Source organism: Protopterus annectens, chromosome 9.part0 (assembly GCF_019279795.1).
Source record: "Protopterus annectens isolate FY-2018-M chromosome 9.part0, PAN1.0, whole genome shotgun sequence".
Lineage (NCBI taxonomy): Eukaryota > Metazoa > Chordata > Ceratodontiformes > Protopteridae > Protopterus > Protopterus annectens.
The window spans coordinates 1283783609-1283799353 of NC_056743.1; the positions used below are offsets into that span (position 1 = coordinate 1283783609).

Consider the following 15745-nt stretch of genomic DNA (forward strand, 5'->3'; position numbering starts at 1 on the left):
TGGAATAGACTGTCAATTTATTTGTAGCAGAGCACCTCTATGACACTTTTCAAAAGGTTCCTGGATGAGTGCATGTGGCACCATAAATTCTTACTTTGGATAGAGCCCACAACCCTCCTGGACACGGGCAGTCATTACTAAATACAATCCTAGATATTGACTAAAGTATAATTGGTATTACATTAGGATGAAATGGCTAAGCTTGAAATGACCTCTGGGTCAATAGCCTAGTAACTTCCTATGATTCTATGATCCTATATCATGATAGAGATGCTTAATATGTTGTCTGGCCTACATAAATTGTGAGATGATATGAAGCACATGAAGAGTGACATGGCACATAGGGAGCTGGAGCACTCCTTGGTAGCTAACATAGCATCCATTGGTGCAGCCATGAGTTTGTGGAAAAAATCCTCCATTGTGCCTCTGTGGGCATACCAACCATGGCTGTGCAAGGTCCGGAACTGTGATGGATGGTCCAAGGCCAGGTTATCACAGATTACATATTTTGTTCAACAGGCTGCATCCCTGTCTCCTCTGGCAATGGAAGCCATCACATCTGAGCATGGTCAGTCTCATAGTCATGGCTGAAGATGCTCATTTGTCTCCAGTGCTGAATACCTCACTGGGCTGATCACTTTGGTTTATATAGTTCCACATTTACTTACTGGTTTGTCTGTGTGATCTTTTTGCCCTTTGATTTAGATGTTATTTGAGATATTTTGCAGGGATGGATGTCACAGAGGTGCAGCTGGCTTTAAAAGGTCTGCTATCTGGTGTCTGGAGCTCCTGAAATGCAGGAGCCAGCCAGCCAACCAGGTCCTATTTCTGTGTCCCCCTCCTCAGCTGAGAGGCAATTAAAAAAAAAGTCTGCAATGAAGTAACTGGGGCTCCCAAATGCAGGAGCCAATCAGGTCCCATTCATGCTATTTGTCTTTGACCCTCCTTGCTCATATTTTAGCTGGGGGTAACAAATCTTTTTTGCTTTTAAACTGTAGCAACAGTTTATAATACGCGGATCACAACTGTGCTCTGATTTAGTTAAAAAAGAAGCAAATCTTTTTTCTTTTAAACAGTAGCAAACAGCTGCTACAGTTTTTGCCTCACATGAATTACTATAGTGCTCAGGCTTTGATTAAAAAATAAACAAACAAATACATATTTTTTCATTTAAACTGCAGCATACTTACTACAGTTTAGACCACACACGGAGTGCTACAGCATTTAGGCTTTAATTTCAAAAAAAGAAACAAACAAATCTTTTTTTTTTTTTGAACTGTAGCAAATTGCTTGATAAAAATGTAGCAAGCAGTTGTTATAGGTTAGACCACACAGGGAACACTACAAATGCAATACTGGCATTTATAAGATGGTATGCATTAAAGCGCGATTGGGAATGGATGACCAATCGCTCCCATAACACTTTGCACCCCGAGCAGTTGACCCCCTTTGCCCCACCCTAACTATGCTTCTGGGACATCAGGCTTGATTTTAAGCTCTGTTTCTGAAGTATATCCAAATAATCGGGTCTATGTCAGATAAACAAAAACACAATCTCTCGAACGCTCATATGAGCAATAATCATAACATCAAAATTTGTATTGTGGGGGACTGCACCCCCCACACCCCCTGTAAATATATATATTCCTACTCTGACGTTGCACTACAGTGAGGAAAGGGAAAATATCCAACTCTTCACTGTACTGCAATCCCAAAATACCACTTCCAATGTTATGATTATTCGCTCATATGAGCGTTTAAAAGATTGCGTTTTTGTTTATCTAAAGTAGACCCAAATAATCTACTTATGCTGTACTGATGAGGTAAAAAATAGCCAAAAATGCATGTCTACAGCTAGTGGGGTTTGGCTTTGTTGGTATGAATGTACCAATAAAGACTTAAAAAGTAAAAAAATCAAGGGTATTTGGAAGTCATGTAGCTGAAACACTGGCATATCCTTAACGGGTCATTGACATATATCCCATGGGCCCTGACTACAGGAGGTTTAATGTGTTACGCAGTGAAGACTTTAGCTTGGCTTGGTTTTTCTTGCAAATTTTACTGAATGGTTTGTCTGTGTGACCTTTTTTCCCTTCAGTTTGGACAATACTAGTAAGCTGCAAACCTCAATGAGTAGTATATTTATATTTATTATTCTGTCTGATCCCTGGAAACACAACTGTCTGCCCCCAGTAAAGGCAAGGTAGTCCACTTTTAAAGGCCATGGTGATGCAGGAATTTGCATTTAGAATACCACCCTTATCTATTGCACATGCATTTATTGAATGTACATTTCTCCATTATGCTCTTAGATCCAAGGGACAAGTGTCCTTATGCTAAAAGGCCAGCATTTGTCAAAATAATAAGTGGTAATATGGTCATCACACATTATTGTGTGCTACTCCCTACAGAATGTTTAGTACAAGATGAAAGACTGTGTGATGGCTGCTTTCCAGAACATTCAGCATAATTACTAAAACATAAAAATTCAGATAAATGGATACATTCAAAATAAACTTGGATACTCCAGTGTCATCAAATATATATCAAACAATCACATGTGGAAATAAATAAAAAATGATTCCCATCATCTTAAATGCTGAGTGATGTAAAAGCCAGGTAATGTAATGTGTTAACAGTATTGAGACTAAGAGCTGTGTGACTAAGAGTCTATAGGTTAAAACAATCACCCTGTGCGTTACTCACACGTTCACTCTAGGATCTTGGACAGGCTAACTAACCTCTCAGTAATTCATGGGGCTCACCTGGAGCAACTAGTAGAAATAGAACTCCACTGGTACATTTTCCTAATAAAGGACCTAGCAGTGAATAACTAAATTCCCAGTCTCTGCTCCAGCAGTCAGGTTTTGCGTAGCTGTTACTGTATACACTGAAGCTTTGAAATACAGCTGGCAGTCCCCACCCCCTTTCTGTTGCACTGTAAGCTATTTGCTTCTTTCCACTCCACCCCTAGAAAATTAATTGCAGCTACAGCAATGGTACCTGTGCATAGATGGCTGTTGTTGGCATGCTACAAAGGTCACCCTGTGAGTTGGGTCACTCAGAGACGGCGTCTTTCTGCTTTGAACTCAATGTAGCACACAGCATCGATTACTTTGAATGACCTTCAACCAAGTCAACCTGACGGTAGAGAGTGGAATAAATGTGCAGAAACACATTACAGTTTCTGACAGCAGATACTGTGCAAGAGGTTTTGATATTTAATTCTTTACCAACTAATACCAGGATGAATAAAGATATGAAGAATGTATCACATAGCTTCCATATGGTAAGAACTTATTTTTTAGAGATTTCATTCAGTTCAGTAGAGTTCGTTAAACAAGAGCCATACAACAAAAATTCTCTTTTGAGAAGTTTGGAAGTGTATGATTTATCAGAATATAGAAAACGTGGTTAAATTGTCATCCATAAATCCTTTTCTGCTGGTTCTTAAAAAATTTAGTTGGCTGATGCTGATAACTTTTTGTTTGTGGGTTCAAACCACACTATATCTATGACCCTAAATATAAACAATACGTTAGAGTGTCAGCTGTTCTCAGCCTTATTAAATTTTCCCTTTCACAAAAAGACCCTTGCAATCTTGTATGCTCCTTCTCAGCAAATTGTGTAGCTTGGAAGATACAGGAAAATTATGTTGGGCTTTTCAAGGGGAGATTGCTCAAAGAAGTTTTTTTTTCCTATTCTGTGGCTGGCAGGTGCTGTCAAACTGTTGCTAGATGTTTCTGAGGAAAAGAATGAGAGAGAGGACAATGCTCTCAGTGGCTGTTTGAGTACGGTGTGACTGAGTGAATCTGTAGTCTGCCTTTATATACGGTTGTGTTAACTTCTGCCATTAGAAGAGAGAAAGCAGACATTTTTAAAAAGATAGCTAGTAAAGTGTTGGAAGTATTGATGTTAAATTACCATTAACGAACACATGGACTGTTTCTTCTCCAACATGTTATTCTTCGGTTTTTGCTTTATATTGTGGCCTGATTACTTCTAAACTGCATTTCTGGAAAATAAACTTTGATAGCTGGGAAGTAAAGCATCAGATGGCTGCAAAGAATGCTGAAGATCCAAAATAGGGATTGGGACCCTGAATGCTGCAATATGCGCTGTAAATAATGCATATGTGTGTGTGTGTGTGCGTGTGTGTGTGTGTGTGTGTGTGTGTGTGTGTGTGTGTGTGTGTGTGTGTGTGTCATTATTTAGATAGTTAGCATTTCAGTTTCACTTTGGCAATACTGTTCAACTGATTCCATCATTTTTTAACTCATCGACTAGGGGGCTGCACCAACAAACCTGATTTTCTGCCCTCTTAAACCATGCCTATGATAGCCTCTTATCAGTAATCTTTAATAACATGCATGCAGCTGTTCTTCTGCCTTTGGTTTCTCAATTAGCAATGTCACAGAGAATGAAAAGCAGGCCCAATCCCCCTAGACAGATGAGCCATCCTTCTCCAGGTTCTGGGTAACCTAGCAAGGGTATGTTTCGAGACTATGAGGTAGGCTGGAGAGCTTCACTGTGGTCCTGTTTATCTATTTTCATCCTGTAATTCCTATGTCATAATAGGCAGTCATATCACAGTTGGATGTTTCCCTGTCTCTGTCATTCTTTCCTTTATAATGTATCTGTAAGTGTTTTAGATTGTAGTATGCATGACTTCCTTGTCTATAGCCTGAGCTCATTGTTACTGGTGTGACACTGCACCCCCCCCCAGGAAAAAACAAGAGGGTATCAGTTGCTCAACAGTACCATTTCCAATCCCTCTGACTCCCCAAGCCTGTCTATAAATTAAAGTCAAAATCAGTATGATTTCTGCTCCACTAACCACTCAACAGGTGACTTATTTTGATGCCAGCATTATTCCTTCTAGGTTGTGCATGAGTTCAGCCTTGCATGCCTTTCGAGGTTTCCCACAGACTCTGTTGTGAGACTTTGTACAAAGTATTCATTTGTTACATTTTTCTGATACAATACTTGTGAGTGAAGCACAAGCTCTACAAATAGAACCTAACTGCCTTTGTACTTACAAACAGATGCAAATGTAAAGGATTACTTATGATTTGTATCTGTGAATCTGTGAACTAATTCACAGCAACATCCTGTTTGCATTTTATTTTTTGTAAGAGTGCTGCATTTTGAAATTTTGAAAATACTTTGAGCAGTAGTGGGTTAATAAGGGTCTGTTTGGCAGCCTACTGGTGAATGCCTGTTCTAATCATGATGTTTCCATACAAGCCATGTTGTTCCTATTTCGTATCATCCTGTTCAAGATTTCCTAAAATTTCTATGGGGAATCTGCGTCGGCTGCCAAAATATGTTTTATAATCTGATGTATATATCCAGAAAATAGATAATCTTCTATAAAAAACATATCCCTTCTCACAATCATGAAAGTTTTGAAATGCTTTAAAAACTGAAATATCTTAATCAAGCATTACATTAACAATAGTGCATCAGCAATTTGCTACAATTTTATCACCAGCAAGAGTAGGATACTTTGAAAGCTGATGAAGCCTTTTAACTCTGGGCAAAATCCCATTTTTGCAGTCAGTTAAAATATAATATTTAACAGTGTTCATGGGCCAGAAATTAATTATTTTTTTACATGCTCTACAATACATTAAGTGATGTGGAATCCATATTTTGTACAAAGACTCCATGAAAAATATATAATTCTAAAGTAACAGAATGACCATAGCCTGGCAATACCTGTTAGATTAAACATTTTCTCATCTAAAGTGAACCAGCTCAAAGCCTATGACAAACAGACTGCCTAGTATAGTATACCAATGCATGTCTTGTTGAATATTCAGTTCCTTAAGCACATGGCTATTTCAGCAATCCCCAGTATGAAGAAAATAGATATAAACAAATAAAACTCCCACAGCCTACAATGAGGCTTATGGGAGAGGAAGTGTTTTTTTCCAAAGGTGAAGGAGTCAGAAGACATTGTGTAATAAATCTGTCTCCACTTATATCTCTGGACTATATTTTTACAGTACTTCTGTAAAAGTCTTATTAGGAGCCAAAAACTCTTGCTTGCATCATAAAGATTACTTTTTGCCATTGTATTCTGCTTTGATAATACAAAACAATTACAAAGAAGACTGGATACCAGTGCAGAAAACTTTCTCTGCATTTTGGCAGCTTATGAAATCTAGCATATCTAGCAGGGAAACTAAAAAGCACCTAGCAGGTTATAATGGATGAGGCTTATTTTTGCCTTTAATTTGCCATTCATTCAGTCATTCTTGAATACCCTTGTTATCCAGTTTAGGGGTACAGCATTCAGCATTCCTGTCTGACAGCATTTAGTCTAGCTCAGGTTTTCATTGGGTCCCTTCTCTGCAGAGTCTGCATTTCTTCCCTGTGTCTTTATTGGGTTTTGCTCACTGCTCAAGTTTCCTTCCATATTCCAAAGATATGCCATAGGTAAATTGTCAGTTCCCCACATTGCCTATATATGTGCATGTGGTGTGTGTGTGTGTGTGTGTGTGTGTGTGTGTGTGTGTGTGTGTGTGTGTGTGTGTGTGTGTGTGTGTGTGTGTGTGTGTGTGTGTGTGTATGTGTGTGTGAATATATATGTGTGTGTGTGTGTGTGTGTGTGTGTGTTTTGCAACAAAGTGGTACTTTGTCCTGGATTAGTCTCTCTTCCATGTATCTAGTGAGTATTGGGATAGGCTCTGCATTTAATTCTGCAAAAATTTCAAATTATAGAGGATAATGCATGAATATTGAATGCGTTCACAAACTGACCATCTCTGTGTATTAAACAGGAAAGAAAACCAAGTCCTGTTTGTTTAGAAGGAGATAGCTTCACATTTCCTCATCTACTTTACATCTGGTCAGTAATGGACAGCACAGTGTTGGATCTGGGTGACCACTGCAGTTGGAGCCACAATATTATTGTGATATTTTTATCCAATTGTTTCTATTTGTCAATTGACCACTGATTTTTTTTTCTTAGCCCTTTCTTTCCTTCACAGCACCAGTGAGGAGTCAGCATTCCTGCTTATTGTTCTCTGTACTGAGGCAGGGTGGGGGAGATTAGATCCCTTATAGGCATCTAGGAAGCCACATGGAGTATTTTGCAGTTGTACACTAACCATCATCTCCATGGCAGCTAACAGGCAGAGCTGCAATAATTGCCTTTGACCATCTGTGCTTCTGTGCCTGCTCAGCACTGGCTAGATAATGGACACCCCCTTTTGCATATTTTGATTCCTGTTGTGACTCCCCATGTCCACAAGAAGTCAGTATAGCAGTGAACATAATCATGTGAAGGTAAGTGCATCCTTCCCCTCAGAAAGGCTGAATTAGCACTGACACTCCCATCCTCCATGGGCAGCTCCTGCACTGTCCACATCACTAATTAGTCCAGAGTCACTGTCATTCCTTTATTACTGTTTGTTGTAGAGCTGCCTTACCACTCTGATATTTAAATATGGGAAAATCATTCTATATATAAACCTGCAAGGCTTCAGGAATCTACATGCTGTGAGTTCTTGAAAGGAGATCTTGCCAAATCAGTATAACCAGTCTTTTTGATTGGGTGTTCAAGGCTGGCAGAGCAGAAAGCAAGCATTAAATGTGGCCTACAAGAATCCCATCAAAAATCAACACATATTAGTAAACAGAGTACTTTATGTATGAAAACAAAAGCAGTCAAATGATGGAAGGAGGTTTAGATGAATTATATGCAGGAAAGCTAGACTGACTGGAATATCAAGTAATGACTAGGGTCATTACATCACTGGATCAATGCTACTCAATAATTTTTATGAATAATACTACAAACACTTGTTGGGTAAGATATATTCATGTAGGGATGATGTAAAAATTTCCAGAAGGTCAGTGCTTGCTGGAGGGAAGAATTAAAGAAAATGTAGAAACATAGGTTTTCTTAGCGGATAAGGATCACATAGCCTACCCAGTCTGCCCATTTTTGTTGGATACCATGTTTGACTGTATTTACTTATCAGATTATTACCCACTTTTTCTTGTGTCACAAAGGGATGGTCTTATGCTTGTCTTACACATTCTTGAAAATTGTTCACTGCTTTGACCCTATTACTCTTTAGGAAGGGCACTTTAAACAACTGATACATTTTTATGCATTAATGTGTGTGTGTGTGTGTGTGTGTGTGTGTGTGTGTGTGTGTGTGTGTGTGTGTGTGTGTGTGTGTGTGTGTACACACACATATGTGCATGCATGTGTGTGTGTTTATGTGTGTGTGTGTGTGTGTGTGTGTGTGTGTGTGTGTGTGAATGTGTGAATGTATGCATGTGTGTATGTTTATGTGCTTGTGTGTGTGTGTGTGTGTGTGTGTGTGTGCGTGTGTGTGTGTGTGTGTGTGTGTGTGTGTGTGTGTGTGGGGGGGGGGGTTCCGTCCTGCCTTTCTTCCACTGCCCAAAACAGAGGACAAGAATAATTAATTTCTAGAAGGACTTCCTTCAAGAACTGCACTGTTATTCTCTCCTGAGAACTATCTACCACATCATAAAATGTTGTCAGGGTAGCAGCACACACCCGCACTTCACAGTAAACCAGACTCATGTGAAAAATATATTTAAAATAAGCAAACAGTTTTGGAGGTGAGCAGTGCCAGGATTTAGACCATATTAGATTAGGATTTAGGCTGCAAAAGTACCTCACAAAGAGGATCCTAAGCCTTAAACACTTGTCCTATATGGACAGACTCAAAAAACTATTCTCTGTCTCATATTGCCTACTTAGAGGCGATCTCTGCTTGACTTACAAAGCCATGTCTGACCCAGCTCTGTTAGAAATGCTATATCTAAAAAAATCTTACTCCCTCCACACTACACACTCCAGAGACCTCAACCTCATTACCACAATCAACAGAACAAGCTAGAGGGACAGGTTCATAACCTAGAGACTGCCCGATCCTGTGGAATAGGCTTTCCATACATGTCAAGTGGAGTGCCTTACTGACCCTCTTCAAGAGAAATCTTGATGAGTGGATCGGAAATAGAAAATTCACCCCAGGGATTACTCCAGTGGCTCTACTCGACAGAGACACTGGGAACTAAGGTCAGGTGGCATGATCCCAGGGTAATCCTATGGGCTAGGCTTGTAAAACCTCCAGAGCCATTAGCCTAGTACACACCTATGAAACGATTTATATGCTGAAATGTAAAGCTGCTTACAGTTGCAATTGTGACATACAAAGAAGGCTTAGCAATTAAGTGAGGAAGAATTAGCCCACTAAGTGTAATATAAATGTGTGTAGAACCAGTTCTTTACTGCTTCACTTGGACTTTTGTCTGTAATGTCAACAAGCCTAATTCAAAAATGACTTTGTGTTGCTTGGGTTTAGGACTGTGGTAGTTTTGAGAAGGAGGGGCTGAATAGTGGCAGTATGGGTTCATGTAACAGAAATGGGAGTTGCAGGATTGCCTAGGACTATTCTCTGGGTGGGTGTGGCTTTTGCTGCTGCACAATTGTCCCTTGACAAACAGTAGGAGTACACTTTCTGCAAGGGCATATACATGCATAGGCATAACCCTAATGACATAATTGCAAATCCACAACCAAAAGGAGATTAAGGAAGCACACCTATATAAAGGACATTACCTGAGTGCCAGGTTAACTATCAGCAGCTTCACCTCAACCAAGGATCTGAAGAGAGTCAGAAGGGTTCGAACGTTTTCAAGCTGCAGCATGAATCAGAAAGAAGCCTGTCTAACTCCAGGTATGTGAACAGACAGGGCTGTAGCCTACAACCCTCATACTTGAGTTAGATGTTGTAGTTCCTTGACAGTTATAATGAAGCATTATCACAAGTCTCTGGGGAGACAGCTGTAGCCCAAAAAAAGTTAAGAAGCAGCAAATAGCACCTCTTCTTCCTGAGAGTGGGGGGGGGGGGGGTGGCCACAATTTGGTTTGTGAGTGCCATTGGTACAAGTGAAAAATCTCCTAAATATTATGAGAAAATGGAACACTGTCCTCACTCACATAAGAGCCAAACATTTGGAAAGAGGAGGACAGGATTACCTGTCCATCTTTACACAAGATAGTCCCTGTTTGGACATTTGTGTCCTGTGCAAACAATTAAAAAATGACAAATGTCCTGAGATTTCAGGACAAAAATATTTTCTATCATTCCTTTAGTAGTTGCATAAAACAATTACTTTTATATGAAACATCTTAATGTGATAAGAAACAACAGAAACAACTCAAGTTCTACAATATTTTGGCATAAAAGTGAAGCCTAGTCCTTTGCAATGGTATCATTTGCCCTGCAAAATCTGATATTTGCATAAAAACTTCCCACTTTGGACATCTGAAAAGGAGATATCCTTAAAATAGGAATGACCACAGCTACAGATCCAGGAGACAACTGCTGAATGATCATACTAAACCATGTTTTTTTTTAAACATGCTGCTTGTTTTGAGAGTCAAAAGATTAGGTACCATTTTTTAAAGCATAAACTGGGCAGAAAAAATTGCTGAGTGTTGAAAATCAATATCAGTAGGAAGGACCAAAATGATAGTGGGGTTTTGTTCTTAGATTTTCTTTTTGAAAGTTACTAAGGGATTTGACAAGTTACTTGGGAACTTCAGCAGGATGCTAAATCCACAGGCTGACAGAATAGTGTCTGAAGGAAGAAGAACAGAATACTCAGTTTCAAGCTGCTTTTGGTATTTTATTTGTATTTATTTTTATTTTCATTTGTTGACTGGGGTGGAACACTTACCCATGAAGACCATGTGGTTGCCATGCACAGAATTATTAGAGATGACAATAGATGTTAATCTTAAATGTGATTTGCACATTAAAAATGCAGTTAATAAAGATATCAGAAACTAGGAATGCTATACAGCGCTAAACCTTTATGACAAATACCACCAGGGTAACCTTAACTACTACCAACCTCTTATCAACATTCTTGTATGGTGCACAGATCCCAAAAATATTTCACTAAAAGCTAGATCAATCTTACAACAACTTTGCCAAGTTTGCTGCTAACAAACCCTACACAACTCATCACTTTACTGTCTTAAAATAACCAAACCGTCTTGAACTACCCTAGCACCTCATGTATTCTATACTTCTGGTGACACATGATATTATATATAAACCATTAAAATGCCCTGCTCTAAACAACATTTTCAGCATTTACTATCCTAACAGACCTTTATGTTCAAATGATAAAAAACTTCTCTCCATCTATAGCTCCCCAAAATCTGCAGGAAATTTCTTATACAGCCAAATCTCAAGAGGCAAACCACCACACAACCCAATGTTTTAGCCATAGAAGACTCCATCGTGAGACACACAGATGCCCCATTCATCAGGCTGAGCAAGCAAAAAGTCACAGTCAGTTGTATAATATAGGCAAGACCATGCATGCACTCAGGTCTTTGGACTCCAAGTACCAGTATGACTCAGTCATTGTCCATGTGAGTGTAAAGGACCTGAGACATACCTCCCTGGACTATATGAAGATAGACATAATGGCGCTCTCATGTGTCCCAGGTGGGTATGAGCCTAGCATTGAGCAGCATTCTACCTTCACCAAGAATGATGCCACAATATGAACAAAAGTTGGCCAACTTTAATAATTGGCTTAGCTTCTGGTATCATTCCAGGTGGTACAATATTTATCAGAGTGGGATGGCATGGTTGACAGTCCACATTGCTTTGCCAACGATGGTCTGTACATGTCCTTTTTAGGCTTAAGAATATTGACTAAAACATTGTCTCCACCCATACTGCCTTTTTCAGGCAATGCCAAACTGGCAAAACTTACAACATAGCAAAGTCAACCAAAGGTAATCTAAATGTGCTACTGCTCAGTGCTAGGAATCTTAACTAGAAACTCCATAACTTCCAAGATCTCCTTACCCTGGAGAATGCAGACATACATGCAGTTACTTATACATGGATTAAAGCTGTGGAGAACACCCCGGCAGTGCAGAGCTACAATGTCTTCCACACGTTTAGGCCAGTACTACACAGGCAGGAACTGAAAGTGGAGGTGTCTCAATCTACACCAGCAATCTACAGCATAGCCAGCTGGCTCTCAGATGGAATGTAGGAAGCTAATAAATAAATAAATAAATAAAATAAATAAATAAATAAAAGGGTGGATAAAGCTGGTCAAGTGCACCTTATATCCTAACATTGTATGTGTTTCTGTGTCAAAAGTTGACATTCACAAGCATTTCTTATCTAGTGAAGTAGCGCCTTTAGTAAGCACATTTCTAAGAAAATCACTTTACTTGTTTTAACATGCATTAAATGTGCCAGAATTAACTGTGCTTTAATTTTAGGTAAGCACTTAATGTGTTCTTTTTAGTGTAGCATAAAAATGACAGGTTAGACATGAGCAGGGTGTGCTGATGTACTGCATTCTGAAAATAACTTAAATGACTACTTAACCTTTTTCTTGAAAGCCTTACACTCAAAAGGTAACTGAGATATAGAAAGGAAGGAATTACAAAATGGGCAAGCAAAACTGGACAATCATACTACTGGTTACCTGAGTAAAAAAATGTTCCACACAGCTCTAAAAATAAGCCCCTATTAATAATGATCACAGGTAATTAAATTATTGGGCAGATTCAGAACATACTTATCTGTCACAAAAATGGCTTGTGTCTTTATTCTTATTGAAATTTGTGAAATGGGCCCTAAAAACTAACACTCAAGAAAAAATAAATAAAACAAAATTATAAAATACTGGTTCTATATCTGGTAAATACACACAAGTTCATTAGAAAAATTAGGCATCAGATCTAGTTTTGATAACTGTGTGTGTCTTGGCAGTGGGAGAGCCTGACTGTAATTTTACCTCTGCTTTAAGGACAGGTATCGTTTGTTTTTCCTGGCAGTTTTCCAGCTGAATCCCAAGCTGTAATCAAGGCCTTTGCTGCTTAGTAGGTGCACAGAGCCTTGAAAGAGCATCAGGCTTAGTCATGTTTGATGGCAAACATTCCTTAATCTGCATTCTGCGCTTCCTTTGCTTGGGATTTCAGAGAAAAGTGAACAACAAATCAGAAATAATTTTTTTATACTAAAACTAGAAAAAAGGTGGGGAAAGGTACAGTTGCTTTCAGTGTGTTTTTAATATCACAAAAGCATTTTCTTTCAAACAGAAGAAAATGCTTTTACTTTCTTAAAAAACATTTTCTTCCCTCTGGAAAGAAAATACATTCACATCCATAAACTGAGCTTTTTGAAATTTAGTACGTAATTATTGCTAATTACTAAAACCATTAGTTTGCATTAAGTTGTTATATTTTAACTGTGAAAGACCCACAAGGTACAAGGGATTATTTCCAGGGGCAGCATAGGAGTACTTCCTAGTTACATTTCTTCCATAGAGTCATACAGCATGCAAACTGAGACTTGGGAACTCAAACCCTAGACTATGTATAAATCTTGTTAGCAGATTGTAGTTTTAATGCTTTGCTCTACTTTCAGTATTTCCAGAGAACTGGTAAGCATTTCTTTTTAACATTGTTAATTTTAAATGCTTAGATAACACATACTCAACATGCCCTATAGTACTCCCAAGCTTAAAAACGTTTACAGTACATTTGTTAAAGAGCCATCATAAAAAACACCAACAGCAAACGTCTTAACACAATTACACTCAACACACAATTGTAACATCAGTTTTTCCGATGGAGTCATGCAATGACAGTGGCACAATTTATTAGGCAGTGACATAAAATCAGTATGTTGAATCAAGTTATAAAAAAAAAATTTTGCACATTTAAAACTTACAAACTTCTATATATACATCTGCATTCATGAATAAGTAGGTCATGACTTAGCTATTTCTGGCATTTTAATGTAAACCTTTCAAAATGCACATTTATTCAGGCAACCCCATGAATGTAGCAGCAGACCTATTTAAAATCCAGAGAGACATTTTTTTTTTATTTCTCAGAACCGTGTGTAACCATTGGTGAACCGCCTATTTTATATCAAAATATAGTATCACATTTTTATTACCTGGCCTTTTTCATCTTTAATGTATGTAAACATAATACAGATACCCATTTTTATAAGCACAATAAGACGTACAGGGATGTACATTTTATAGAAATTATTTTACTCTTAGGCACTTGGAAAGTGCCTGCCCTTTAGGCTGATGTTTCATAGTATTAGTATCTCTACAGTGCAACTCTGTACTTATGGCACAGCATTAATAACAACAAAATAAAATATTCTAAGTATTACTGAAGTCAGTAAAGTGTGACAGTGTAAGAAGCAGTACTGAACACTGAATTGCTTTTTCATATCACATTCATAAAATGCTGGAACCTGCATGTATTAAAACACATTTCTTTTGCTATTATTGTTAAATACCTCCATTTGTGTTTGTACATGTGCCAGTGTTGATGGCTAGCCAGGATGAAGAACAGGACTGCCATGTTCTCACCAGTAGGGCATGATTTGTGATTCTGCCTTACCGTTTTTCCTTCTGTGCTACGGTGTGTAGTCTAGCAGTGTGTAGACAGAAAGTGCCTTGTCTTCATTCTTGGTTAAGAATGCCAGTCTGTCTCTTACCTTACTGGCCCTCTGATTTCCAGCAATGGGTGAAAATAACACACGCACAAAACAAAAACTCCTCCACATCTCCCTTTACCTTTGTGGAAGAAGAGACAGACCTGTTACAGTCTGATGCTTTTTCCTTCAACTGAGCCTCTGGGAGCTAAGATGCTAACTAAACCGATGTCATTCAGGCTAGTACCATTCCATTCACTAGACCTTTCTTGGTGGAAGATTGTTATAGCAGAATATCAAAGGAGCTTCATTATCAGTCATTGCCTGCCTGTTCTTTCTAGCAAAGTTCCTGTCATGTACTCATTCTCCAAAAAACATTAGTTGCCACATGCCCCCTATAGAAGCAATGTTACCCGCACCATCCTCAGTCCTATTCATTTCTTCAGTAACATGGCTGCTTTACAGGACTTTCCATTCGCAAGTACTTTGATTTGCCATTTTGGCTCACTTTTCAGTTAAGCATTGAAACTTTTAGTATTTGTTGTACTTTGAGGAAATTATTGTTAACTTAGCTTATTTTTGAAGACACATAGAGGATAAGGGTTTTATTAGTTCAGTCCTATATTACATCTGCCTGTGGTACATAAAGTGTCCCAAAACACTGCCATTTGTAGTGTGTTTTGTATTAGGGACATGCATGATACTAATGACTGTAAAAACTATGCAAGCTGTAATAAGGCTACTAAAATTAGAAGACTGAAGGCATTGAAATGCACTTTTTATAAAAAAGAAGAAAGAAAAATCTTGAAAAATGAGATAAGAAGCTAAGAAAGAAGACACAAAGATTTATCAAAAGAGAAAGGACATAAGGATAAAGACAAAGACAGATTCCTTCAAAATGCCCGAAGAAATGAACATAAGATAAAGTCTGAAAAGTGATAGAATATGGTAAAGTAAAAACAAAGTTCTTTCAGTTTCTAACTCTGTTGATGTAGCACCCTTAAATATTTTTTTGCAAGAGGGGTATTGCAACCTGTTAATAAGAGAGAAATGGAAAGTGTAAGGAAGCTCTACTGATGCTTGCTTGTCTTGGTGGGGGGTACAAAGTTTCCCCACACACCAAGGAATCCTTAGTTCAACACAAGACTATCACCAGTTTACAGAGTAGCAGCTCAGGGTACTACAGGAGTCTTTGTGACTAGATGCCCCGGAATATAATTTAGGCCCCTCCAACATATATTCCAGGA

General features: G+C 38.4%; 1 protein-coding gene across 1 annotated transcript in view; it reads left to right on the forward strand.

Moving 5' to 3' along the window:
* The first annotated feature begins 2975 nt into the window (after positions 1–2975).
* Positions 2976–15745, forward strand: part of GCK (glucokinase) — a 564210-nt gene continuing 551440 nt past the window's right edge. Inside the window, exon 1 of the mRNA XM_044084223.1 lies at positions 2976–3289. Within this exon, the coding sequence (XP_043940158.1) occupies positions 3164–3289 (126 nt within the window). The 5' untranslated portion in view covers positions 2976–3163. The remainder of the gene's footprint in view (positions 3290–15745) is intronic.